This window comes from Salmo salar, chromosome 09 (genome assembly GCF_965601325.2).
Source record: "Salmo salar chromosome 09, fSalSal1, whole genome shotgun sequence".
NCBI classification, from domain to species: Eukaryota; Metazoa; Chordata; class Actinopteri; order Salmoniformes; family Salmonidae; genus Salmo; species Salmo salar.
This window is the reverse complement of record NC_138299.1, coordinates 127696186-127723145: the sequence shown is the minus strand read 5'-3', so window position 1 is coordinate 127723145 and position 26960 is coordinate 127696186. Positions and strand designations below refer to the sequence as shown.

Genomic DNA, 26960 nt, shown 5'->3' with positions numbered 1-26960 from the left:
ATAAACTATTTGGACAGAATGGGCCATAGCCTATTGTCATGATCACTCGGTTAAATTATAAGATTCAAGTTTATCCACACCTCACTCACCACTTTCAAATGTCCAAATAGAGAAATGTGGAATTAATAAAGTCGTGCGTGCGCTTAAAGAAGCTTCTCAGGGCAGTGGTGGGCGGTGCGAGATGGAAGCGGCGCGTCATGGAAGTGCCCACCCTCGCATTGGGTAAGAGCCGCAAATAGAAGAGAAAGTTCAGTGTTCTCAAACGATGGATGGAGAGCAGTTGTCTGAGGTAGAGTGAAATGTATGTACTGCTGCAAACAGCTGCACGGATTTAGCTTTAAAAATGTTTTATTCAAAACTAAGAAGTCCAGGATTAACACGTTCTGTAATGAACGTTATTTGAGCTCACCGCCGTTATTTTCTCAATTCATTGCAAACTTAATTTTCTAGATTGAACTCTGTCGTGCTCGAATTGGCTCGGAGTCTTACCTTCTAAGGACATTTAAACATCTAATACCGTGGAAGCTTTATTTAAAAAAAAATATATATATATAATAGACTAATGTGTACCTACTGGAATTATTTGTGTTAAATTTGACCTGCATTTGCGTTGTATAGCAGCAAGAAATGCATTTCTAACAACGGATTTACAACGCTTGTTTTGGGGGCTGTGCTTACAATGGTAAAATAATATGGACATATCCGCATAAATTTACATTTTTGGTCTGAACAAATACAACTTGTTCTTACACTAAACATATGACTGAAAAGAAGCATGGAGGGGTCTCCTTTGAAGATACTGATTTCTCTCTGGTGTCAGTTGGTGGTTGCTGGCTACAGTGTGGAGCTAGGAACCTACGACCTGGAACGAGGCAGACCAGCCAAATGCGAACCGATAGTAATCCCCATGTGCCAGGGCATTGGCTACAACATGACCAGAATGCCCAATTTTATGGACCATGACAACCAAAAGGAGGCTGCCATCAAGCTGAATGAGTTTGCACCTCTAGTGGAGTACGGCTGTGATGTGCACCTTCGTTTCTTCCTCTGCTCTCTCTACACCCCCATGTGCACTGATAAAGTGTCTACCTCCATCCCAGCCTGCAGACCCATGTGTGAGCAGGCCAGGCAGAAGTGCTCACCCATTATGGAGAAGTTCCACTACGCATGGCCTGACTCGCTGGATTGCTCCAAGCTCCCGACCAGGAACGACCCCAACGCGCTGTGCATGGAGGCTCCAGAGAACGACACCAAGACGGAGATCAAGAAGGGAGAGGGCATGCTTCCTGTTCCCCCTCGGCCAAGGCAACCGGGTAGCGGTAACGGGCGCTCCCCGGGCAGTCTGGGGTCCTGCGAGAACTCAGAGAAGTTCCAGTACGTGGAGAAGAGCCAGTCATGTGCCCCGCGCTGCTCCTCGGCAGTGGACGTGTTCTGGTCCAGACGGGACAAGGACTTTGCCTTCATCTGGATGACGGTGTGGTCAACGCTCTGTTTCGTCTCCACGTCCTTCACCGTTCTCACCTTCCTCCTGGACCCCCACCGCTTCCAGTACCCCGAGCGGCCCATCATCTTCCTCTCCATGTGCTACAACATCTACTCTGTGGCCTTCATCATCCGCTCGGTGGCCGGGGCCGAGAACATCGCCTGCGACCGGGAGAATGGCGAGCTTTACATCATCCAGGAGGGGCTGGAGTCCACAGGCTGCACCATCGTCTTCCTCATCCTCTACTATTTCGGTATGGCCTCGTCCATCTGGTGGGTCATCCTTACCCTCACCTGGTTCCTGGCCGCTGGTAAGAAGTGGGGACACGAGGCCATTGAGTCCCACAGCAACTACTTCCACATGGCCGCGTGGGGCATCCCGGCTCTGAAGACCATCATCATCCTCACCATGAGGAAGGTAGCAGGGGATGAGCTGACGGGTCTGTGCTACGTGGGCAGCATGGACTCTGGCGCGCTCACCGGCTTTGTGCTCATCCCTCTGTCCTGCTACCTGGTCATTGGCACGTCCTTCGTCCTCACCGGCTTTGTGGCGCTCTTCCACATCCGCAAGGTGATGAAAACCGAAGGCACCAACACGGAGAAGCTGGAAAAGCTGATGGTGAAGATCGGCATCTACTCCATCCTGTACACGGTGCCCGCCACCTGCGTCATCATCTGCTACTTCTACGAGAGGCTCAACATGGACTACTGGAAGTTCAGGGGGCTGGAGGGCAAGTGCGTGTCGTTCCCCGGGCGCCGGAACGAGGACTGCTCCCTGGATGTGTCGGTGCCCACTGTGGCGGTATTCATGCTGAAGATCTTCATGTCTCTGGTGGTGGGCATCACCAGTGGTGTGTGGGTGTGGAGCTCCAAGACCCTGCAGACCTGGCAGGGCCTGTGCAGCAGGAAGCTGGCATCAGACAGGACTAACAGGAAGCCCTGTGGCAGCGTGAGCTGCAGCAGCACACACTGTCATTACAAAGCCCCTGCCGTGGTGCTCCACATGGCCAAGACAGACCCTTACTCAGACAGCCCCACACATGTCTGACACTGACAGACAGTATATTACCAGTATGCAGTTCATTCAATGCTCTGTCTAAACGCATGGAGCTACTGGGGTGACATTGTAGTATATGGAATGAGAGAAGTTATAATTCAACTGTCAATTGCTGCTTTTCTGTGCATAGGGAGAAAGCACAGGCTATTGTATGGAAGCAGACACAGCTTTCCTTATTTCAAGATTGATGCATTTCAGTATTGCTCTCTATAGACACACAAGATGTGTGGACTGTATTACACAGAGATGCTCAACTGCAATGCAGAAAAGGACTTGCATGGACATTTTAAAGGAAAGGCATTGTTCTCCCCTGAACTGGGTATAAATAACTTCATAAATATGTTTAAATGTTAAACAGTCTATTTATTGTATATATATTTAATTTAAGTTTACTTTGGTTCTCACACGTTTGATTGGAGTGAACATGCATCTGTTAGGCTAAAGATTAAACTCTTGAGAATCAAGGAAAATAAAGTGCCTCTTATCAAGTTCTTAAGAATAATAACATGTGGTATACATTTTCAAACTGCCTTTTAATTGTATGTTTTTGGTCATGGTTTATTTACTATTATTAAGTTCAGTGTGAATCCCATATATGTTTCAATATGGTTTAGCTTCATTATATTGATTGAGGAAATTATATTTAGTGGAGACTTGAGAGGAAAATTAATTGCCAAAAATATTGCATCTTACGATCTCTTTGATAATAATTTGGTTCTATAATAAATAAATAAAAACATTTCTCACAAAATGAGAACTTTGTTAGATTATCTATGGCTATAGATATTCATGATTCGTTCATTTCATTATCCCAGGACGACCAGAATAAATCAGATGGGATAGACTGTAGTAGGGTTCATTCTCTTTTAGGTGAAGTAGACTGTAGTAGGGTTCATTCTCTTTTAGGTGAAGTAGACTGTAGTAGGGTTCATTCTCTTTTAGGTGAAGTAGACTGTAGTAGGGTTCATTCTCTTTTAGGTGAAGTAGACTGTAGTAGGGTTCATTCTCTTTTAGGTGAAGTAGACTGTAGTAGGGTTCATTCTCTTTTGGGTGAAGTAGACTGTAGTAGGGTTCATTCTCTTTTGGGTGAAGTAGACTAGTAGGGTTCATTCTCTTTTGGGTGAAGTAGACTAGTAGGGTTCATTCTCTTTTAGGTGAAGTAGACTGTAGTAGGGTTCATTCTTTTGTAAATTAAAGGTGGCCTGATTCCTATGATAATGCCAACATGCAAAAATCAACTGTAATCCTTTGGAGCATTTTTCTCAATATACAATATAAGGATAAATACAACAGTTTATATTCCTACCTTTTGTAGCCTAATACACCCATGTCTTCTCACTACAATGTTGTAGCCTCTTTGAATACATTGATCACAGGACAATAAGGCCAACATTTGTTATTTATTTTCCTGTCGACCATTTGGTCCTTCATTTTCTACAGTGAGAATCGCGCGCCAACTGCGTGGGCTGCGTATACTATAGGCTACATCCTGGAAGCAACATCGACACACTATTCCGCAAAGAGATTTGGAGATGAATAGAGTGACAATCCGTGGTAAGTAGTCTCAATGTTCGGGTCATCATCTTTAAAGAGATACTTCGGGATTTTGGCAGTGAAGCCCTTTATCTACTTCCCTAGAGTCAGATGAACTCATAGATACCATTATGTCCCGGCATCCAGTATGAAGGACGTTTGAGGCAGTTTCGTGAGCCAATGCTAACTAGCGTTAGCGCAATGACTGGAAGTCTATGGTATCTACTAGCATGCTAGCAGTTACCATAGACGTCCAGCCATTGCGTGTGTGCTAACGATTGTTAGCAACTTCCTTCCAACTGCAGGCAGAGACATACAAATGGTAGGCATAACCAAGAGTTCATTTTACTCTGGGGAATTAGATATAGGGCTTCATTGCAAAAAATCCCGAAGTACCCCTTTAAAATGCTGGAGCTGGTCACAGAAAAATATATTTAATTAATGGGTGTGCTAATCCTTTCCCCGAACCACTATTGTGCCCTCTCCCTCTCCTCCGCTCTGTTTGATCCCCATGCAAATACACGGCACTTTGATCCAGGAGGAGGAATTTGAAGTAGGCCAACTAGATCTCAGCACTAGTCCAAAGCTTTAGATCTAAATTGTGAGGAATTTAATTGAAGATTTGTATTTGACCAAAAAGTTTCACAAATTTCATACTACATCCTACATATTGCTCATTGGTTGCATGGTTTTGTCTCTGAATTTGGGACATCAAAGCCTTATTCTGGCAGCAACTGTTCAGTAGGCCTATAGATTACACACACACACACACACACACAATTAGGGTGTCAATGTCAATTATAAGCACACACAAATATAAGAGACCAGCTTTTTCACTGTAAGGCTTGCTGGGATGTATGGTGTTTGACAGTAAATGTAATTGTTTATTATGTCTGTGTAATTGTGTTCTGTGTCAGGCAACATATGGGGTGATGGCATGGAAAGATGTGAGGACCAGGAGTAACATTTACATCATCAGACTGCTGCTCACTTTAACGTCAAGCTTTGTAGACGGTTGTGTTGGTTTGGGGTTTTCATTTAACCTTTGTTAGATACCATCAACTTCGAGATTAGAAAAACTTAACAACTGCATTCAAATTCAGAAGATTGTGGCATGTCAAAACTAAAGGAATTTACTCATCATAATCTTTGCAGAACAGAGTAGTATATATTTTATTGTATTATAGTGTGTTCGCACATGTAAGGAGGGAGATGGGGGGTTAACCTCTGTGTTTTCCTTGCATGGACATTGTAGACATTGCACATTGCTTGGCAGAGAGAGCTGAAGTCTTGACATCGCCAACCACATTTAACTATTAAAAGTGAGTGTGAGTTTTCTTTGGAACATGTTGCTGGGACACAGTAACTGGAGTTAAATCCACATCCATCTGTTCACATACGGTTGAACGAGCTGCTGGCTTCCCCTCTGGTTTACGCTCTATGACATGACCCAGTGATGTGAAACACTTGCTCTTAAAAACATCTAAGAAAGCCAGTCCCACCTGTGTTTTCTGTGATTAGATAGGAACTGCAGTGTGCGGAGGACAAGGGTTGAGTAAGGAAATATGGAGGCACTTGATTTATTTGTGTGGCTGGACAGAGAAAACGAATCCCCAAAGACAACACACAGTGATTGCAGTAACAGGGAGCTTTTGCAAACTTTTGTTGTTTATAAACCTTGTTCAATGGGGCTTGTTCCTGGATTGAATGCTGTCTGTATATTTTAGTGCCAGTAGTTTGGGAATTTTCTAGCTGTTCTGTTCGATCTCCAGAGGAAAAACTTGTTCAGACTCACAACACGACTGAACTTCTATGTAGATGGAAGGGAGGAGGAAGGGAGTATGGGGCTGGGTCCAGAATAGCTAAAACAGAGTTTGTTTGGGCTGTGTGTCTTGTGGGGCACCATACCTGTGGCCAACAGTGTAAAGCTGAATTTAAATACAAACCAGGTGGTAGAAAGTTAGTTGATGAAAAATTCAAGATTCATCCGAGGAATCGGGTAAATAAATCATCCGACGTGCCGACTGCTTCGAACTCTACTTCATATATAGAGCAAAACACACACCTCTGGTAACACCTGCCCTTCACACACACTCCTGAGGTCAGCCCTCTAGAACCTGTGCCAGCCAATCAGCACGACCATGGAAATAATCCACACACCCTTTTTTTAAACAGAAATGCTCAATTTCAAGAGTGAGTAAGCTTGGTCTTGGTCGAAAGATTTTGCTTGGCCAAGGCACTGTTTTTTTCAACCACAAGGCTCAGGGGGTTAGCCTTGAGGAGATATCTTTCTCTAACTACAGTCTGTGAGACAGAATTGACTCAGTGTCTGTCTGTCTCTGCACCTATCTGAAAAAGTTAGAGGGGACTTCAACATACTTTATCTTGTCTTTGTCTCTAGCTACTCTCTCCGGATCCCTACAGTGTATTGACTCAGACTGGAGAAGCATGACATAGGGGTCTGTATCTGGTTTGTTTTTGTGTGGGAGGAGGTTGATTTATCACAACAGTGGAGTATTACATTAACTGTTTAGGCTGGGTGAATTGGATTTATTTTCGAGGTGGGTTTATTAAAAGTTAAGGGACTACTGAGCTGACAGTGTCTATGTGATTGTCTGGGTGGGCGGTGTGAATAGAAATCCGGCTGTCTGGTCATGCGTCTGATTAGAGAGGTAATCGTTATGGCACTGAGGCCCCTCCCTCCTGGCCCTAAACCTGCCTACCCCTCGGGGGGTGCGGGGGAGAAAGCATCCTTCATTACCCTGCTGCTGTCCCTCCTCTGCCCTCCCCCACTCCCTCTCAGCACTATCCCTTTCCTGGGCTGTTTTGATGTGTAAATGAGTGCATTGAAAACCTGCAGGCCCCAAAGAGATGCTTTCCATGAAAATGCTTCAGTCTGAGAGCAGCAGCAGAGTTCACACAGCTCAGACCCTTCACTACTGGCCTCCCACTGGGCTGCCAGTTCAACACCGTCTCTCTGGCTCTCTCTTACCAGCACACACACACACACATTCACTAACCAGCACACACACACACACACACACACACACACACACACACACACACACACACACACACACACACACACACACACACACACACACACACACACACACACACACACACACACACACAAGCCTAAACTTCTGATAAAAAGACTAGTGTGAAAGAATAACCTTATTATAGCCTGGGTTGAAAAAATAGCAGAATTTGAGAGAAAGGTCCATTGCTGAAAATTGCAATAATATTTACCATTTAAATTGGTAAGGTAAACCCAAAGATTTAGAGCATTCATTTTCTGCTGTATATTTTTCAATGCCTTGGAATTTCATAAACATTTCAGACAATCATGAGCTATTTAGTAAGCAGCAATGATGGGGCTCCTGAGTGGTGCAGCGGCCCAAGGCTCTGCATCTCAGTGCTAGAGGCATCACTACAGACCCTGGTTTGATTCCAGGCTGTATCACAACTGGCCATGATTGGAAGTCCCATCGGGCGGTGCACAATTGACCCAGCGTCATCCGGGTTAGGGTTTGGCTGGGCTAGGCCATCATTGTAAATTAGAATTTGTTCTTAACTGACTTGCCTAGTTAAATAAAGGATAATAAAATGAATATTGTTGCAACACAGAGCTAATATCTCTGTTATAACAGATGGTTACCCAAACCAAATGTCTTTAAAACATGATGTTGATTTTCCAACTACACGATAGGTATGAACAATCATAACTCATTATAATGTCATGTCTTTATCGCTGTTATTTTGCTGGCTTGCCAGTGATGTATCATATCATGTGCCTTTTCACATCTGAAAGCCTTGATATCTTCACATTGTAAGAAGCCTCAGTCTCAACCGTCATCTCTGATCCTCATCCCAACCATCAACACTTGAGACATGCATACCAATGGTACAATCACATTTGATGTCAATATGAGAAATTGTACTGATCCGTACAAAGAGAGGATCAGTACAAAGAGCTTACAGGAACATTTACCACAGATAGCAGTTCAGTTGGATTTGGAACAGACAACTCCATTATTGGAATTAGTTGGAATTTCTATTTTTATTTTTTTCACAGTCTGTGATCAGTAAATCAGACAGAACTCTAAACGCGTCTCATCCCTTTTTCTCCTGCCTCTGGACTGGTGGATGAGTTAAAGAACAGAGGGAGGTTCCGCCTCTCTTGCTGTGTAGCCGCTAATAAGCTAACAGCATCGCCGGGATCATAATCGGCTTTGCCTTCTTCTCAGATACATTGATTTCATTTCATGTTTATTTCATTTCAGTGTTGCTTATACTCATCCTCTATTTAGATTTAAACTCATCCTTTGATACGACCCGGGGTGCAGTGACTTGGGGTGGAGGCTAGCAATGGCAAGCATTTGTTTGAGGGTTAAAGAATAATGTTGCCCCTTTCATCGTGTTGTTGTGTTGCACCATAGATCAGAGGCTTGGGATTATGTAGGTCAGGCATTTGAGAGAGAGAGAGCACCCCTTTGGTAGCTGCCATTTTGAATCGGTTGCTAGGCAGCACCCCTTTAATCGCCAGTACCATAGTCTCTTTTGAGAGGAGATAAAGAGAGTAGAAACTACAAAAGACAACAAAATCAACAACAGCAACAAAGAACACAAAACCATGCTGCATTACGACCTGCTTTATAGAAACACTGAAAAGGAGAAGGGAAGTGTAAAGGCCAGGATGTGAGTCTGTCTTCACCCTGCATGCCTCTCTCCACTACCCTGCTTCGTATGTCTGCCTGCACTTTACGCCTCTCTCTGTTTGTCCCCATTACTTTCAAATGCGAGAACACAACCCTGTTTGTCACACTAACTGACTCTTACCTCCTAATCCCAGGAAACAACATGACACACCGTTTCAAAATGGCAGGTGTATGAGGCTGGCAGGTGTGTGAGGTGGGTGAAGAGGATGAGAGCTGCTTGCATCTCTGTTGGCTGGCAAGTGTGGCTGTCACACTGTTACCCTGTCCCAAAATATACTCATGTCATGCTCAGCCATCAAAGGCTCCCCCCACAGGTCTGTGTTCCTCTTAGAAAGCCAGCCCAGCACAGCCTTCCTCCTCTCCCCCGGGTAGACTAAAATCTTCCAAGTTCCTCTGCCTTTGAATTCACTCCACACTTTGATTTGAACTTTTTAATCTCTGAGTGCTGTTTCATATTTATGCACTCCAAGGAACATTATTTCAGTCAGAGCCTTTTCAGTACCACCAAAAAACCACCTGAGAACTTAGGTCAGCAGCATACCACCCTGCACCCCACTGCTGGCTTGCTTTTGAAGCTAAGCAGCGTTGGTCCTGGATGGGAAACCAGATGCTGCTGGAAGTGGTCTTGGAGGGCCAGGAGGAGGCACCCTTTCCTCTGGTCAATTTGTTTTCTTTTTCCCCAGGGCAGTGATTGGGGACATTGCCCTGAGTAGGGTGCTGTCTTTTGTTTTGGATGGGACGTTAAACGGTGTCCTGACTCTCTGTGGTCACTAAAGATCCCATGGCACTTATCACAGGGGTGTTAACCCCGGTGTCCTGGCTAAATTCCCAATATGGTCTTCATACTGTACCATCATGGCCACCTAATCATCCCCAGTTTACAATTGGCTGATTCATCTCCTCTCCCCTGTAACTATTCCCCAGGTTGTTGCTGTAAATGAGAATGTGTTCTCAGTCAACTTACCTGGTAAAATAAGGGTAAAATAAAGAAACATCTATTTTTACATATTTTGTGAGGTTACCTTGGCACGCTGACCCAGCAGTGTCGCTAACAAACCAGAAAGAACAATGCATTGCGATTGAGTGATAGATGAATGAACTGAGGACTACTGAAGGGTTTTCAGCAGTGGTGTGATGTTCAGCATAACAGAGGTGTGTGTTAGTTGATTGGGATCTCCCCATGGAGATCACACACACACAGAGGAGTGAATTTTCCCACTAGCCCTGGAGGCCTATAGGCCTATTGTCTTCTCTGGCCCATTGTGAAGCGGCTGGTAGCTTTATAGAGGGGTGTAAGGAGAGCGACCTCCTCCACCACAACAATACCAACCCCCCAATCACTCCAAACCCAACACCCCAACAAAGGGAGGGCAGAATGGGGACCGGAGAGGTGGGGGGCCTACTTAATTAAGCACAACCCAGGTGGAAAGAAGGAGGGCCAAAGGGGAGGGGGGCTGAGTGTCGCCCCCCTGTACCAATCAAACCAACCAGTGCAGTATAGCTGTTCCACTAGACATGCTCTGCATTATGTTCTCTGTTCTATGCCATTACCAGTAAACACCCTATTTACCAGTAAACACCCTATATAGGCCTACATCTTTTAGCCCGAAACCTCTCCGTAAACTAATCCTGAGTGTGCTCTCGGCAGATAGGAGACTTCAATCAGAAAGAAAACCATTAAGGCGTGTAACTGCGTATTAACCACCCCTGGACTCCCACCTCCTACACAGCAGAGCTAAACACTGGTGACGCATAAAAAAACGGCTGCAGCTGTTGTGTCCTGCAGGAGGTCAGATTCCTGTAAAAGAAAAAGGAGGGTTTTTCAAGAGGTGTGAGCAACCCTTCTAGTGTGTGTGTGTGTTTTCATAGGACAGTCAGAGGGGCTGCTGACGGCTCCATAAAGGACCCTTTGAATGGCGGGGCTCTGGCTAATGCACAGCAGATGTGGAGGAAAGAATATCCACGCAGGTTGAGTGGCCCTCCGCAGCCAGGCGACAGGAGCCCTGTCCAGGGGAGGTAGCCAGACAGCGGGCAGACACTCTGGTTCTCTGGACCCACCGCGTCTGGAGGTCTAGGCTTTATGTAGGCTTTATGCCATGTCTCCTGGCTCTGATGCCAGCGAGGGCTGGGATGGCGCCTCTTGGCCAATTAACATCCTCTCACGCCGTTAGCATGGCCAGGTAACACACGATACGTTCGCCGTCTGAACTGAGCCGCTGACGCGAAGGCGACATGGCCAGGTAAGATCATCTTCTCAGACCATTCACTGAGCCAGGTAACACAGAGGGCCTGTTCACTCTCACACACTCTTCATCTGTCATTAGGGCCACGTTGGCCAGGTGATCACAGGGGAGACGGGTTATTCAAACACCTCTGACTAGAGTACAATAAACACCCGCTGTACTGTACCTTCGCTTACTAAATACAAACAAACTGAAGTTATTTTAATCCTGTGATTCATTTGATCTGCAAAAGCAGTGAAATAGGGGACAAGAAGTGAAATAGGGTACATTTGTAATACTATTACAGGTCTCACTCTTGTGAAGATATCTCGAGTAAAATGTTCACTTACAGTTCCAACCTATGAAGGATGAGGAGAGAATGGGCTGGCCATAATTCCAATTTAACACGATAGTAACATATCCTACTCCCAGTGAGGGGAGAGGAGAGGGGGGGTGTTATTGGGCTTCGCCTGACCGATAATGAAAACAAACAACAAGGAGAGAAGTTTCACACCATCAGCACCTTCCGTGTAATACCCCCTCCCCTGTTCCTCACCACACACAAACTTCTCCTCATGCCCCTCTGTCCCTCCACACAAATGGGACCCAGGGGGGAACAAAGACCCAGGGTGCACCTCACTGCCCGGCATCACTTTCACTTTGAATGAAAACTTAACACCCAAAATAAATTTGGCCGAGTGGATCGCCACCCCACTACCCCCTCATTCCTTCCTCACAGAGAAAGTGGACCCAGCAGGCCAGATGTTTGCCTTAGTGAGGATAAATATCGAAGTGCCAGCTTTCTCTGTAAGGCAATCTGCTCGCTGTGTCGTTTGTCGGATTAACGAGGGTAAGGCAAACATGTGGATTATGTTCCTGTGGCATTTCCCGCTCTCTCTATAGCCACTCTGTGTAAACACCCCAGGCCTCAGCCTCCCTTCACTTCAAGTTTCAAGTTTTATTAGTTGCATGTACTGGACATACATGGTATATAACGTCCAATGAAATGCTTACGTGCAGGTTCCTTCTCGACAATGCAACAACAATAATAAATAATAAAAGATAGGAATACGAACTAAGTAAATGACTCAGTAGAATGAAAGAAAAATGTAAGCATCAGTATAATAAAGACGGCCCAATTTAAAATCCAATATTAACACGTGTTTTGGGGAAGGGGGGTTGGGGGGCAATGTGTTTAAACTGTGCAGTATTTAGCAATCATAATATGAGTCTGGTAGCAGCAGTTGTGATGTGTGTATAGCATGAATGTATATGTGTGTGTGTGTATGTCTGTGTGGGTTTGTGCATGAGTGAGTGCATGTGTGCTAAGTTGCGGAGGATCAGAGCAGGTGGTCAGTCCAGTTGAAGTGTTTAGCAGTCTGATGGCTTGTAGATAGAAACTGTCTCTGAGCCTGTTGTTATCAGACCTCATGCTCTGATACCGTCTGCCCGACGGTAAGGGAGTGAACAGCTCGTGGCTGGGGTGTGAGGGGTCCTCAATGATGCTGCGGGCCTCCCTCTGGCAGCGTTTTGAGTAGATGTCCTGGATGGGTGGGAGCACGGTCCCAGTGATGTACTGGGCTGTCTTCACCACCCGCTGGAGGGCGTTGGGGTCATGGACGGAGAATTTCCCGTACCAGGCCGTGATGCAACCGGTCAGGACGCTCTCGATGGTGCAGCAGTAATATTTGGAGGACGCGGGGTGGCATGCTGAATTTTATCAGCCGCCTTAGGAAGTAGAGACAGTGTTGTGCGCCCTTGGTCCATATCAAGTCCTCTGTGATGTGGACGCAGAGGAACTTAAAACTGCTGACTCTCTCTACTGCAGTCTGGTTGATGTGGATTGGGGCATGTTCCCTCTGCTTCCTGAAGTCAACAATCAACTCCTTTGTTTTTGTGACGTTGACAGAGAGGTTGTTGTCCTGTCCTGGCACCACAATGCCAGTTCAATTACCTCCTCCCTATAGGCTGACTCGTTGTTGTTGGTTATCAGGCCTACAACCGTAGTGTCTCCAGCAAACTTGATGATGGAGTTGGTGTTTTGAAAAGCCACTCAGTCGTGGGTGAACGACAGAGGGCTGAGGACACACCCCTGGGGGGGGCCCAGTGCTAAGAGTAAATCATGAGGATCACTTCCACCTCTACTGCAGCATTTTGTGGCTGCAGAGTTCCCGGCTCCCCCGTGGCCGTTTGTTTTAGTAGCAGAGCCCCTGGAAGAGTGTTTGGTTGTGTTGCGTGTCACACTGTGTGAGTGCTGTCGGTTACACTGTGTGTGTGTGTGTGTGTGTGTGAGCAGGACTGCAGTTCATGAGAGTGCAGGGGGTACTGCTAATCCCTCCTGCCCTTCTGTCTCCCCCCTCTATCTCCCTCCCAAGGAACTATTTTGTGACACTTCAAACTGAAAACACTTGTGGAATTCCTCTCACAGGCTTCACTGAGGGCTTTGTCTCAGAGTGCCCTCTTTCTCAGGGTATCACTCTGAAATGTCTCTCTCACACACACACACACACACACACACACACACACACACACACACACTCTGAGGCTTGACCTAACAAGAGAAACGCAGCCCTATCCCTGACACCCTGCAGCTGGACAACAATACTGGCCATGTTCCCTGTTGGTGCTGAAGGGCCTGGCATGGTGTAATAGAGCTAGAGGCCAACCGGTGTTGATGAGCACCTGGCCCAGTGTGACTGTGGCTCTGGCCTGCAGTCTGGAGACACTAATAGGTACTTTCTGGACACATCCGCCCAGCGGAGTGTCAGCCTTAATGAGGCTCTTCTCTGGCCTGTAAACAAGAACAGATGCAGAGCAGACCAACTACACAGGAAATGTATTATTACCAGAACAAGGCAAGTCATGATGAAGTGTGACGACAGAGAAAATGAAGACAGGTATCAAACTTAGCTGCAGCTAGACCTGAAAAAAAAACATCACTAGCCATCAAAATCATCACCGACCAACCACCTCACTGTTTCCAAAGCCTACATTGGCTGGCAGTTGATTTCAGTTCTACATCGAGCTGGCATGTAATGTTCAACACGCCACAATGGAGAACCATGTTCGTCTTAACATAAAGAATAACTCTCATGCAATAACTGTTTTTTCTTTAGGTTTGGGGTGGTTGAGCATTCCTTCATTTGCGGTACAAAAAAGGTCTAGTGTGTGTGACTGACTGTGGCCTATTGGCAGCCAGCTGGTTCCTCTTAGTGCTGAGCAGTCTAATGTACAGTGATCAGCCTAAGTCAACACCCCTGGCCGGAGAACAGGCTTAATTGATGATAGGAAAAATTGGAGCCAATCTTTCTGAACTGCCTAAAGAACTGTCTCAATAGCCCCGTTTATACCTGGTTCTAACTTGCGTCCTTTGTCCTGATCTTTTCCACATTGTGATTGTGCCCACAATTTTAGACAGGTGTAGACAATCAAAAGACACATTGTGATCTGATTGTTATCATGTCCATCTCCGGAGGTAGTCAGACACACATTGTGTCTGGATATGTTACAAGTGTAGACAGATCTGGACAGAGAAACCAGTAAATCATCATTATTCCAAACTCTAAAATAATTGACAGGTGGCACCATTGACTAATTACATCAATATGTGTCTTACAATAAATATTATTCTGAAAGAATAGCTGTGAAATAATTTACCCAAAGGAAGGGACCAGGAAATGTGGTCACAATGCAGACACAGTGGACGGATAACAGAAACATTTTAATATCATGTGTAGACACATTTCTGGAAATGTGGGTACAATTAGAATGTAGACTAGATCTGGACCAACGACCCATGTTAGCACCAGGTATAAACGGGGTTATTGAATTCTCTGGTTTTCTTTGCCCATGAAACACAGACGGGGAAATTAGCTGGGGGAAGAGGCAGTTTGTTGGGCTAAAGCAATGTGTCCCAAACCTCCTCAAGCATCTCTAGCCGTTCCACTTTGATCTACTTCAGTACCACCAACATATCTGATTCAACTGTTCAACTAATCATCCAGGATTAGTTGAATCACAGACCAAATAGGTGAAATGGCTGGGGGAACTTAACTCAGGATTAGTTTAACTCAGGAACTAAATCAGCAGACAAGTAAGATGAAGACTATGTTGAAGACTAGATGTGCTTGTCATGACACGCGTACTGTCATATGAGTGAAACACAGGGGAAAAGTTGTAGAACAGGAACCCTTTGACAAGTGAAGATACTAGTCTGAAAACTGTATTGAAACTACTGTCATTTGATTTCACACGTTAGACAGGCTTTCAATAGCAACATGAACTGCTATTCTAATCCTGCCAATACAACAGCTGTAACATGTAACATGGCTAAAAAGCGTCACCAAATGATCAAAGTGCCAGGATGTAACATGTAAAACCAGTAAACACCACAGCACCTCCAGGACAGGAGTGGATCACTGGAGCACTTCTCCGCTCAACCTCTCAAATAGAAAGCAAAATGGATTCAGCCAGTAAGCAGTCCAAGTCTGTCTGATCTGATATAGGCTGTTTATTATCTGTCACTTTATTCCTAGTTATATGTACATATCTACCTCGTACCCCTGCCCATCGACTCGGTACTGGTACCCTGTGTATATAGCCAAGTTATTGTTACTCATTGTGTATTAATACTTGTGTTATGTGTTTTACTTTTCTATTATTTCTCTATGTTCTTTCTCTCTGCATTGTTGGGAAGGGCCTGTAAGTAACCATTTCACTGTTAGTCTACACCTGTTGTTTACCAAGCATAGGAATAAAATTGTCTATTTCCAGATCGAGTCGCAGCAGTGCATAAATCAGTGATGTAAATTCTGGGTGAGTTTGAACTAATCTGGGATGAGGGAAGGAAGGAGGGAGGATTTCAGAGGAGAGCAGACTCCCATCGGGATGATCTCCCTGTCTTTCCCCAGGAGGAATCTCAGCCTCAGAACTTCTCTATTTCTGCATGCTGGAGTTTTTTTTAACAAAGTTTTTTTATCATCAAAGGAGAGGAGGACGCACTTCTGTTGAGAAATTTGGGGTAAAGGAGTTTGGAGTAGAGGGCTGTTTCTTGAATAATGCATTAGTAATCATCTGAGCTCGCATTGAAAGGGAGAAGGGGATTTAATTGGGTGCATTGATGTTGCTGATACAGAGGTCTTGGGAGTTGGTTCTGTCAGTCGTTTTCAGGTCATTTTTGTCCCTCTGTATGGTTCTGTGGCTCAGTCTGCCTTCAGTCTGCATAGTCAGGCTGTCAGGATTTTTCTTGTCTGTTAACTTTGTTCCACAGAAAACGTTTCATCACCAGCCCTTAGATGAAGATTGGTACCCACACCACAGCCACGTGACATACAGACACAAACATACTCACACAATCCCCTGTGGATTCACCTATGAAATATGTTTGTTTGCTGCTGCCAAATGCCCTCTGCACTGAGCAAGACCTTGGACAGAAGTTGTGGGTCAATATTTGCTGGGTCAAAGGTGACGCTGCACGTGGCGAGTGTTTGCTTGACGATGGTGATATCGGCCTCGTTAAACCCGGGTATTGTTCATTAGGCACCAAACGGAAGAAAACCGACTGAAAAAGGAAAAAACTGTTCTTGACTAATAAGAAACACTAGGTTTTACTTTCTGTTGCAAAAAGTATTTTTTATTCCGTTGCGTGCCCGAATGAACATGACAAGCTGTGTAAAACTTCAGATTCCCTGATGTCTGCAGCTTGAAGCCCTGCTAGTGTGTTTCCATACTTTAGAGGTATGGTTTGCGTTACCTTTTGCCCCGATGACCTAATGAAGTCACACTTTCAGATGGAGAATATTGTTCTGACTGTACTTTATAAAAGGGGTCACGTTGACATCGTGAAGATAACGCTGACATCCATTATCAGTTTAACACCCCAACCTATTCAGTATCCCTACAGGGTAAACACCTGGTCATTAGAATGTTATGCTGAGTCTGGCTACAGCTAAATGTATTCTACAGGTAGGGCCTGGAGGGACCTAACACAGGGAAAACTCTGGACTCTATTCTAGTTATATAGCCTATAATATTAGAGCAGAAAAATGTTCCCTGCCCAGGTCACATCATGATCAACCTACCTAAAGGTAACAGAGCTGTAAGCTACAGGGTTTGTTTGCTCCATCCTCTCATTGCTGGAAGACGTCTGTAGAAGACACTGGGTTCAGAAATGAGCATGCTGTCTGCCTGAGCGTACACTTCTTTTCAAAGTTTCATCTTGGCTAACTTCACAAAAAAAAAAATATAATAATAAGTGTCTTCAGGTATAGTACATTCAATCTGATTTTGGTCAGTTTGGCTCTTCTGAGGAATCACAGGGCTTGTCATCATACCAAGATACTCAGAAGAGGTGTAGAGTAGACCCACACCCACACCCACGCCAGTGAGCAGACTCAAGTGTACACCGATTGGTCTGGCCTGACCAGAGTATAGTCTCTCTAGACAGACAGGTTGCCTCCTACAATGTTACCAATGTGTGGTTGCCCTAGGTCTGGGGTTTCCCGAGATTAGAGTAAATATGGCTGAAGGTATTCCATGGCTGAAACGCAGCACTGGATGAGCACAGAGGAACACTCTTACCTTTGTAAGGGAGTTTCAGATCCACTGACACATCCCAAAGGATTTAGGGAGGTTGGACAACCCATCTTGAATATAAACAGAAGCCATGATGAGCCATACCAGATACACAACACTTGAAGCATATCAACAGTGGTCTTTATACGCACTGGGACAGAGGTCAAATAATGTGTACTGGCTGTACACTCAAACAATTTGGATATAGTATAAATGAGTACAAAATGACCTTTTATGTCTGGATAATTCCCTGTATGGTTAACCATTCTTGAGTCTCCAACTAGAAACTGAGGAGCTGTCACTTCCTTAACTACTTCATAGCAGCCCCTCTTCCCCACCATCCCCTCCCTGCCGCAGGCCCTCTCCCTCCATGCAGCAGTGGAAAGTCTGGAGTCTGTGTGCCTCGCAAGTGACTAGGGATAATTACCTGGTGTCACCGGAGGTCCAAGAACAACACAAGTGTCTGTAATTAAAATAACGGCATGCTTCGCCGTGTGAGAGAGTGCAGACCCAATGAGATCGGACCAGAGACCGACAGCAGACAGACTGCTGAAGCCCCCACGTCAGTGTTCCAGACGTCACGACAAGGCAACGAAACCCTACAAACTCGAGACAGAGTTTCATTTGACTCCACAAAAGCTTCCTTAATAGGACAATCTTTCAGGCAAAGTTGTCCCCCCTCAGATGACTGGAAGCAGTTTTAATTCCCCAAGGCATCTTCAAACTAATTTCTCCACTAAGCATACATGTACTGGGTTGTAACCATCTTTTACAATGCATAGGACCTTTATCAAAATGTACATTTCAGTCATTAAGCAGACAACTTAGAATCAGTGCATTCAACCAAGGAAGGTAAACCAACCATAAAGAATAAAGACGACTGAAATAAGCAAGACACTAGAAAGCGATACCATTGTATGATGTTTTATTAAAAAGTAAAGAAAACATACGTCAGCCTGCGGTCCCATGGCTAACTCCTCTCCACTGGCAATTCTCTATCAGGTTTACCATTGGCAGTGATGGCTGGGGGAATACTATTAACCTCAAAACAAAGCAAAGGGGAGATCTAAACTTCGAACCCATATCCTTAAAAATAAAAAGGGGGGGGGGGGGGAGAAGAGAGATTCTTTACATGTGAGTCCCACACCTGTCCAACCAATCCCGACCCCAGTTGCAACTATAAATATTTTTTTTTAAAGTGTAAAATACGTTTTTAGTTCCTCCGGAAAGAAAGAAAGTATTTACAACAGGAATTTTACTGAGGAGGGCAGTCACTTTTGCAATTCTTTAGATCTGCTCTTCCACCTAAATATTCAATGTAATTGAACAGCCAACAATTACATTTCAATCATCTCAGGTACAGGATTTGAGTAGTACAAAAAAAAAAAAAAACTCAAAGCACTTTTTAAACTGCCCAAATGATAACCAAATTAAAATCAGATCGTAGGCTTGACGATTCAATGACAGTAGTGTTAGAAAAGCACTAACATACTGCATAGAACTTCACATACAGGACAGGTCATAATCAAGACATCTGCATTGTATGACTACCTAACCTGTGTTTGTAAATATCTACCCCAACAACCCATCTGAGAATTACTCCAAGGACCTTAGCGCTCTCCAAGGTTCGATAACGGTACACACTAGTGAGAGGGAAGGGATGTTTTAACACCTGCTCCACAGTAGGACGTGCATGAGGTTGTTTAAAGAAAGGATATGAACAAGACAAGAGGTTCTCAAGAGACCATGACTTGCACTATGCTGGTTAAAAGTGCAGGAGTATAGCACCACCTGGTGCTAATGAATGGAAACATACACAATAAGTAGTTTGAAGCAATGGCAATAACCTGAAGGATTTGAACCGAACAACCCGGCTCATGGTCCACGAACCCTCCTCCACACACAGATCGCCTACATCGGACTAGAACCTAACCAGACCTTGTATTGATGACATGGCATGAAGATGACCGCTGACAAATCTTTGAGGAAGGAAGTGGTTATCGCTCACAAGTATTTCATACACTTCCTTTGAATCAAATTCGGCCAAAATGTGCAACAAAATAAATCATGAAAATCCCATTTTCAAGTCAACAAACATTTCCATGCATTTAGACCATGGCTATGCTTGGATTTGTGGTTTAAACACTGGTTTAAAATAATAAATGCCTATAAAGTCAATGAGACAGTAGAGCCCTACCACAGTAGGTATATGAAAACAAAAGGCAGCCCTAGCTTTACAGGGAGAGAACTACAGGGCGGAGTTTAAGGGGAATCATCTCCTGAACTTGGAGGACATTCTGGAGGTGAAAGGTCGGGCAACGCGGTGGACCAGGAATGAGACACTGCAGATAAACATGTGTTGCTGCAAAGAAAGAGGGGGTTAAAATGTACCGTTGTTTTTACAATAGGTCTTTTCATTGTCAACATAGGAAACTGAATTGCATATGTAAAAACCTGGATTATCTGTATGGTTCAATTGCTTAGGCAGAATGATGGCTAGGCAGTTGGTGTGTAGCCTGAAGGAAGAATTGAGACATACACCAAGGGCGTTGGTGCCCTCGCACGGCTGGGTTGCCCAAAGGCCAGTGTTTAGTCACGTCAAAAAGCAAAAGCAGAGAATGATGACTGTACATCGACATAAATTACTTATTTCCTGGACAACGGTTAACAGCCCATCCCTCACAGCCCAAGCCACACAGAAGCTAAATTACAACTTTAAACCTGGGAGGATGACCAGAATGTAAGGTCTGGGGGGGATAAATTAAAATTCTCAAAGAGCTCTGACAAATCCTCTCGTCTTAGATGTAAATGTCTGTTTGAAAAAAAGTCACCAAATATTAAATCGCATTACAAATATAAATCAGTTTCTTTTTTTACTCAAAAATATTAACATAAAACCAAAAACACAAAAAACTCCATCTGAGAAGTTGAGTCCCATTTCCTCAGAATTGGGAGGGGTGTTCCGTTTTCATTTTAGGGGCAGAAATTTGAAAAGACAAACACAAGAAGCACCCTGGCCTTCATTATGAACGTTTTTGCCGCTTGGAATGTCGGTGGCTGGCCCCGTTCTCCTCGTCACTATCCCCACCATCACCCCCCCGCTGCCGAGTTCTCCGGTTGTCGCCCTCCTCGCCGTCACTCTCTTGCTCTCGGTAGTCTCTCCGGCTGGACGTGGCCGTCGCCCGCTTGCTCTTCCTCTTCACGCTGCCCTCTTCCTCGCTCTCCTCCTCTTCCTTTCTCCTCTGCTCCACCACTGCTTTCCTGGGCCGACCCACCTTGCCTTTCCCATTCTGCATCTTCCGAACCTTGGGCGTCTCCTCTTCCTCCTCGTCCTGAGGGGTCCGACTGACTCTCTTCCGCTGGCGCCGGCGCAGGTAGCCGAGGCCGGGCAGCAGCTTGTGGAGCAGCTGGGTGAAGCTCTGCTCCGTCTTGGCCATGCAGGAGAGCACCGAGCTGCCCGTCTGGTTGTACTCCTCGGCGTTGGAGAACACCAGCTTGACGTCCTCCAGGAAGTCCTGGGCGTGGCGGTACTGGCCCTTGCTGAACTTGGCCTGCATGGTCTGGAAGTCCATGGGGCTGGAGATGATGTCAAAGTAGTCCTCCGCCTCCTCTACTGACACCGGCTCTCTGGAGCGAGGAGAGAAGACGGGGAGATTAGGGGTCAGGTCTACTATCTCAGATCTAAATATCTTGTTACTATTTCCATGGAATTCACATGGACACCTACACTGAACATACATCTAATTAACTGTCTGATATCTACATAGTTAGTGTCAATGTATGTTGTTACATTGAGATAGGAGTATACAGTGGGGGAAAAAAGTATTTGATCCCCTGCTGATTTTGTACGTTTGCCCACTGAAAGAAAGTCTATCATTTTAATGGTAGGTTTATTTGAACAGTGAGAGACAGAATAACAACAAAGAAATCCAGAAAAACGCATGTCAAAAATGTTATAAATTGATTTGCATTTTAACGAGGGAAATAAGTATTTGACCCCTCTGCAAAACATGACTTAGTACTTGGTGGCAAAACCCTTGTTGGCAATCAGAGGTCAGACGTTTCTTGTAGTTGGCCACCAGGTTTGCACACATCTCAGGAGGGATTTTGTCCCACTCCTCTTTGCAGATCTTCTCCAAGTCATTAAGGTTGAGGCTGACGTTTGGCAACTCGAACCTTCAGCTCCCTCCACAGATTTTCTATGGGATTAAGGTCTGGAGACTGGCTAGGCCACTCCAGGACCTTAATGTGCTTCTTCTTGAGCCACTCCTTTGTTGCCTTGGCGGTGTGTTTTGGGTCATTGTCATGCTGGAATACCCATCCACGACCCATTTTCAATGCCCTGGCTGAGGGAAGGAGGTTCTCACCCAAGCTTTGATGGTACATGGCCCCGTCCATCGTCCCTTTGATACGGTGAAGTTGTCCTGTCCCCTTAGCAGAAAAACACCCCTAAAGCATAATATTTCCACCTCCATGTTTGACGGTGGGGATGGTGTTCTTAGGGTCATAGGCAGCATTCCTCCTCCTCCAAACACGGCGAGTTGAGTTGATGCCAGAGCTCCATTTTGGTCTCATCTGACCACAACACTTTCACACAGTTGTCCTCTGAATCATTCAGATGTTCATTGGCAAACTTCAGACGGGCATGTATATGTATTCTTGAGCAGGGAGACCTTGCGGTTGCTGCAGGATTTCAGTCCTTCACGGCGTAGTGTGTTACAAATTGTTTTCTTGGTGACTATGGTCCCAGCTGCCTTGAGATCATTAACAAGATCCTCCCGTGTAGTTCTGGGCTGATTCCTCACCGTTCTCATGATCATTGCAACCCCACGAGGTGAGATCTTGCATGGAGCCCCAGGCCGAGGGATATTGACAGTTCTTTTGTGTTTCTTCCATTTGCGAATAATCGCACCAAATGTTGTCACCTTCTCACCAAGCTGCTTGGCGATGGTCTTGTAGCCCATTCCAGCCTTGTGTAGGTCTACAATCTTGTCCTTGACATCCTTGGAGAGCTCTTTGGTCTTGGCCATGGTGGAGAGTTTGGAATCTGATTGATTGATTGCTTCTGTGGACAGGTGTCTTTTTTACAGGTAACAAGCTGCGGTTAGGAGCACTCCCTTTAAGAGTGTGCTCCTAATCTCAGCTCGTTACCTGTATAAAAGACACCTGGGAGCCAGAAATATTTCGTATTGAGAGGGGGTCAAATACTTATTTCCCTCATTAAAATGCAAATCAATTCATAACATTTTTGACATGCGGTTTTCTGGATATTTTTGTTGTTATTCTGTCTCTCACTGTTCAAATAAACCTACCATTAAAATTATAGACTGATCCTTTCTTTATCAGTACAAAATCAGCAGGGGATCAAATACTCCCCCACAAGTCCAAAGTTAGTTGTGCTAGTCAAGCCATATTTGAAACACTTTCAGGAGGCATTTCCCAGCTTCACAAATGTTTAACTGCATGCCAGTCTAACTAACAGAATAGTAGTGCATCAGTCTCACCTGAATGGCCAGCTGTAGCGGAATTTGACCAGTTTCTGCAGGATTTCCTCGCTCCTCTCCAGCTCCAGGGCCTGACGACGCATACCCGCCTTTGAGCTCTGACGCACCTGCAGCAAACCAAACACACCATATTAGTGTTGGCAAGGGGTCAAGTTATTTTGCCAGCACATGAGTCACCAAAGTCAATTTTTTTTGGCACTTTTTTCTTTACTCCTTTCTCTTCCCAATTTCGTGGTAGCCAAATTGGTAGTTACAGTCCTGACCGTCGCCTCTCCCGAGTCTGTATGGGAGTTGCAGCGATGGGACGAGAGCCATGCGTCCTCCGAAACACGACCCTGCCAAGCCGCACTGCTCACTTAAACCCGGAAGCCAGCCGCACCAATGTGTCGGAGGAAACACCGTACAACTGGCGACCAAAGTCAGCGTGCATGCGGCCGGCCCACCACAAGGAGTCGCTAGAGAACGATGGGACAAGGACATCCCAGCCGGCCAAACCTTCCCCTAAACCGGACGATGCCGGGCCAATTGTGCACCGCCGCATGGGTCTCCCGGTCACGGGCCGGCTGCGACACAGCCTGGGATCGAACCTGGGTCTGTATTAACGCCTTAGACCGCTGCACCACTCGGGAGGCCAGACTAAAGTCTTTCTAAGCATGAGCCATAGGGTGTGTGTGTTCTCACCAGCTCGTCGATGTCTGCAGGACTGCTAGGGGCGGCCCTCTGTTTGCTGGGTTTACTGTGGGGAGAGTGCTTCTTAGACGCCTTACTGGACGCCTTCAATGCTTTAGAGTGCTTCGTCTTCTTCCTTGATCTCACTGGGAAGCAGAAGAGTCCAGTTAAATATACACACAGACACACACACACACATATCAGAAAAACATTTCAAATCAGCCCTATTTGTTGTACCTGTGTGAACTGTAAGAATAAGGATGAAGTTATAAATCACAAGTAAAATGCTAAAACATTCAGATTATTTAAAATCTTTCAATAGACATCCTAAAACAGATCTCTGGTCGACTAGGCTCATCAACAAGCCCAACTTCTCAGAGGGAGGGAGCGATGTGAAGTCAAGAGACATCACATACATACATACATACATACATACATACATACATACATACATGGTCTCTATTCTGCAAAAAAAAATAAAGGGAACACTAAAATAACACATCCTAGATCTGAATGAATAAAATAATCTTATTAAATACTTTTTTCTTTACATAGTTGGATGTGCTGACAACAAAAATCACACAAAAATAAATCAATGGAAATCCAATTTATCAACCCATGGAGATCTGGATTTGGAGTCGCACTCAAAATTAAAGTGGAAAACCACACTACAGGCTGATCCAACTTTGATGTAATGTCCTTAAAACAAGTCAAAATGAGGCTCAGTAGTGTGTGTGGCCTCCACGTGCCTGTATGACCTCCCTACAACGCCTGGGCATGCTCCTGATGAGGTGGCGGATGGTCTCCTGAGGGATCTCCTCCCAGACCTGGACTAAAGCATCCGCCCAACTCCTGGACAGTCTGTGGTGCAACGTGGCGTTGGTGGATGGAGCGAGACATGATGTCCCAGATGTGCTCAATTGGATTCAGGTCTGGGGAACGGGCGGGCCAGTCCATAGCATCAATGCCTTCCTCTTGCAGGAACTGCTGACACACTCCAGCCACATGAGGTCTAGCATTGTCTTGCATTAGGAGGAACCCAGGGCCAACCGCACCAGCATATGGTCTCACAAGGGGTCTGAGGATCTCATCTCGGTACCTACTGGCAGTCAGGCTACCTCTGGTGAGCGCATGGAGGGCTGTGCGGCCCCCCAAAGAAATGCCACCCCACACCACGACTGACCCACCGCCAAACCGGTCATGCTGGAGGATGTTGCAGGCAGCAGAACGTTCTCCACGGCGTCTCCAGACTCTGTCATGTCTGTCACATGTATCAGTGTGAACCTGCTTTCATCTGTGAAGAGCACAGGGCGCCAGTGGCGAATTTGCCAATCTTGGTGTTCTCTGGCAAATGCCAAACTTCCTGCTGTAAGCACATCCTCCACCTGTGGACGTCGGGCCCTCATACCACCCTCATGGAGTCTGTTTCTGACCGTTTGAGCAGACATATGCACATTTGTGGCCTGCTGGAGGTCATTTTGCAGGGCTCTGGCAGTGCTCCTCCTGCTCCTCCTTGCAAAGGCGGAGGTAGCGGTCCTGCTGCTGGGTTGTTGCCCTCCTACGGCCTCCTCCACGTCTCCTGATGTACTGGCCTGTCTCCTGGTAGCGCCTCCATGCTCTGGACACTACGCTGACAGACACAGCAAACCTTCTTGCCACAGCTCGCATTGATGTGCCATCCTGGATGAGCTGCACTACCTGAGCCACTTGTGTGGGTTGTAGACTCCGTCTCATGCTACCACTAGAGTGAAAGCACCACCAGCATTCAAAAGTGACCAAAACATCAGCCAGGAAGCATAGGAACTGAGAAGTGGTCTGTGGTCACCACCACAGAACCACTCCTTTATTGGGGGTGTCTTGCTAATTGCCTATGATTTCCACCTGTTGTCTATTCCATTTGCACAACAGCATGTGAAATGTATTGTCAATCAGTGTTGCTTCCTAAGTGGACAGTTTGATTTCACAGAAGTGTGATTGACTTGGAGTTACATTGTGTTGTTTAAGTGTTCCCTTTATTTTCTTGAGCAGTGTATATAATAAATAATGTAAAAATTCAATGTAAAAAATATATTTTTTTATTTTCTTTTATTTTTAAATAATAATAATAATAATAATAATTCGACCTGCTACGGCAGCACTATAACCACCGGTCTTCCAAACCCAATTGTGTGTGGTTATCTTACGTGCAAGCCTAAACTCACAGAGGATCACTCTGCCACATACCGTCAGCCAAGCCGGGGGTGAAAAGCCCACCAGATCAAAAAGGGGGGACGACACTCAGACAATGAAGAGGGGAGAGAATGAGCTCAGAATACTGCACCACATTCCTGTCATTCCCATCTTTCTCTGTATCCGTGAAATGGAAACGCGTACATTGTTCGGGCTGTTCAGTTCTCTCTGGTCAGGATAGGAGAATGTCTGGGCCCTAGTATCTATGTAAAACCCCTGCTACACTACAGGCCCTTCCCACTCAGGCCCTTTAACTTGTCCACTCAGAAACATTCCCTGTCTTCTTGGTAAGCGACTCCAGTGAAGATTTAGCCTTGTGTTTTAGGTTAATTAATCTCCCAGTGTCTGGTGGAAAGCAGACTGACCCAGGTTTACCTCTTGGATTTTGCCTGTGATTAACTACATTATGTTTTTTTAAATGTTTTATCCTGAAAAACCCCAATCCTTAACAATTACAAGCATACCCATTACATGATGCAGCTACCAATATGCGCAAAAATATAAAGTGGTACTCAGTAATGTGTTATATTGGATTTGCCCCAAACATAACACTTTGTATTCAGGACAAAAAGTTAATTGTTTTGCCATTTTTTGAAGTATTACTGCCTTGTTGCAAACAGGAAGCATGTTTTGGAATATTTGTATTCTGTACGGGCATCCTTCTTTTCACTCTGTCAATTAGGTTAGTATTACTGAGTAAATACAATGTTGATACATCCTCAGTTTCTGCTATCGCAGCCATTAAACTCGAACTGTTTGAAAGTCACCATTGGCCTCATGGTGAAATCCCTGAGCGGGTTCCTTCCTCTCCGGCAACGGAGTTGGGAAGGACACCTGTATCTTTGTGGTAACTGGGTGTATTGGTACACCATCCAAAGTGTGATTAATAACTTCACCATCCTCAAAGGGATATTCAATGTCTACCTTTTTTGGTTTTTTTTGGTTTTTTTTTAACCGACCTTCCAATAGG

At 45.3% G+C, this 26960-nt stretch overlaps 2 protein-coding genes across 3 annotated transcripts in view; one reads left to right on the top strand and one right to left on the bottom strand.

The window, feature by feature from the left end:
• Window positions 1-266: 266 nt before the first annotated feature.
• Window positions 267-3777, top strand: LOC106612580 (frizzled-9). Its single transcript, XM_014213868.3, has one exon. The coding sequence runs from the start codon at window positions 776-778 to the stop codon at window positions 2528-2530; it is 1755 nt and encodes a 584-aa protein (XP_014069343.1). The 5' UTR covers window positions 267-775; the 3' UTR covers window positions 2531-3777.
• Window positions 3778-18496: 14719 nt separating this feature from the next.
• Window positions 18497-26960, bottom strand: part of LOC106612575 (tyrosine-protein kinase BAZ1B) — a 29873-nt gene continuing 21409 nt past the window's right edge. For both annotated transcript variants that reach the window (XM_045724466.2, XM_014213857.3), the window contains 3 exons: window positions 23774-23907; window positions 23093-23199; window positions 18497-21215 (listed from right to left, as the gene is read on the bottom strand). In XM_045724466.2, the coding sequence (XP_045580422.1) occupies window positions 20612-21215; window positions 23093-23199; window positions 23774-23907 (845 nt within the window). In that variant the 3' untranslated portion in view covers window positions 18497-20611. The remainder of the gene's footprint in view (window positions 21216-23092; window positions 23200-23773; window positions 23908-26960) is intronic.

Bases quoted from the DNA above. Each gene is read 5' to 3' on its own strand.
- LOC106612580 (XM_014213868.3), top strand. From the start codon at position 776: ATGGAGGGGTCTCCTTTGAAGATACTGATTTCTCTCTGGTGTCAGTTG.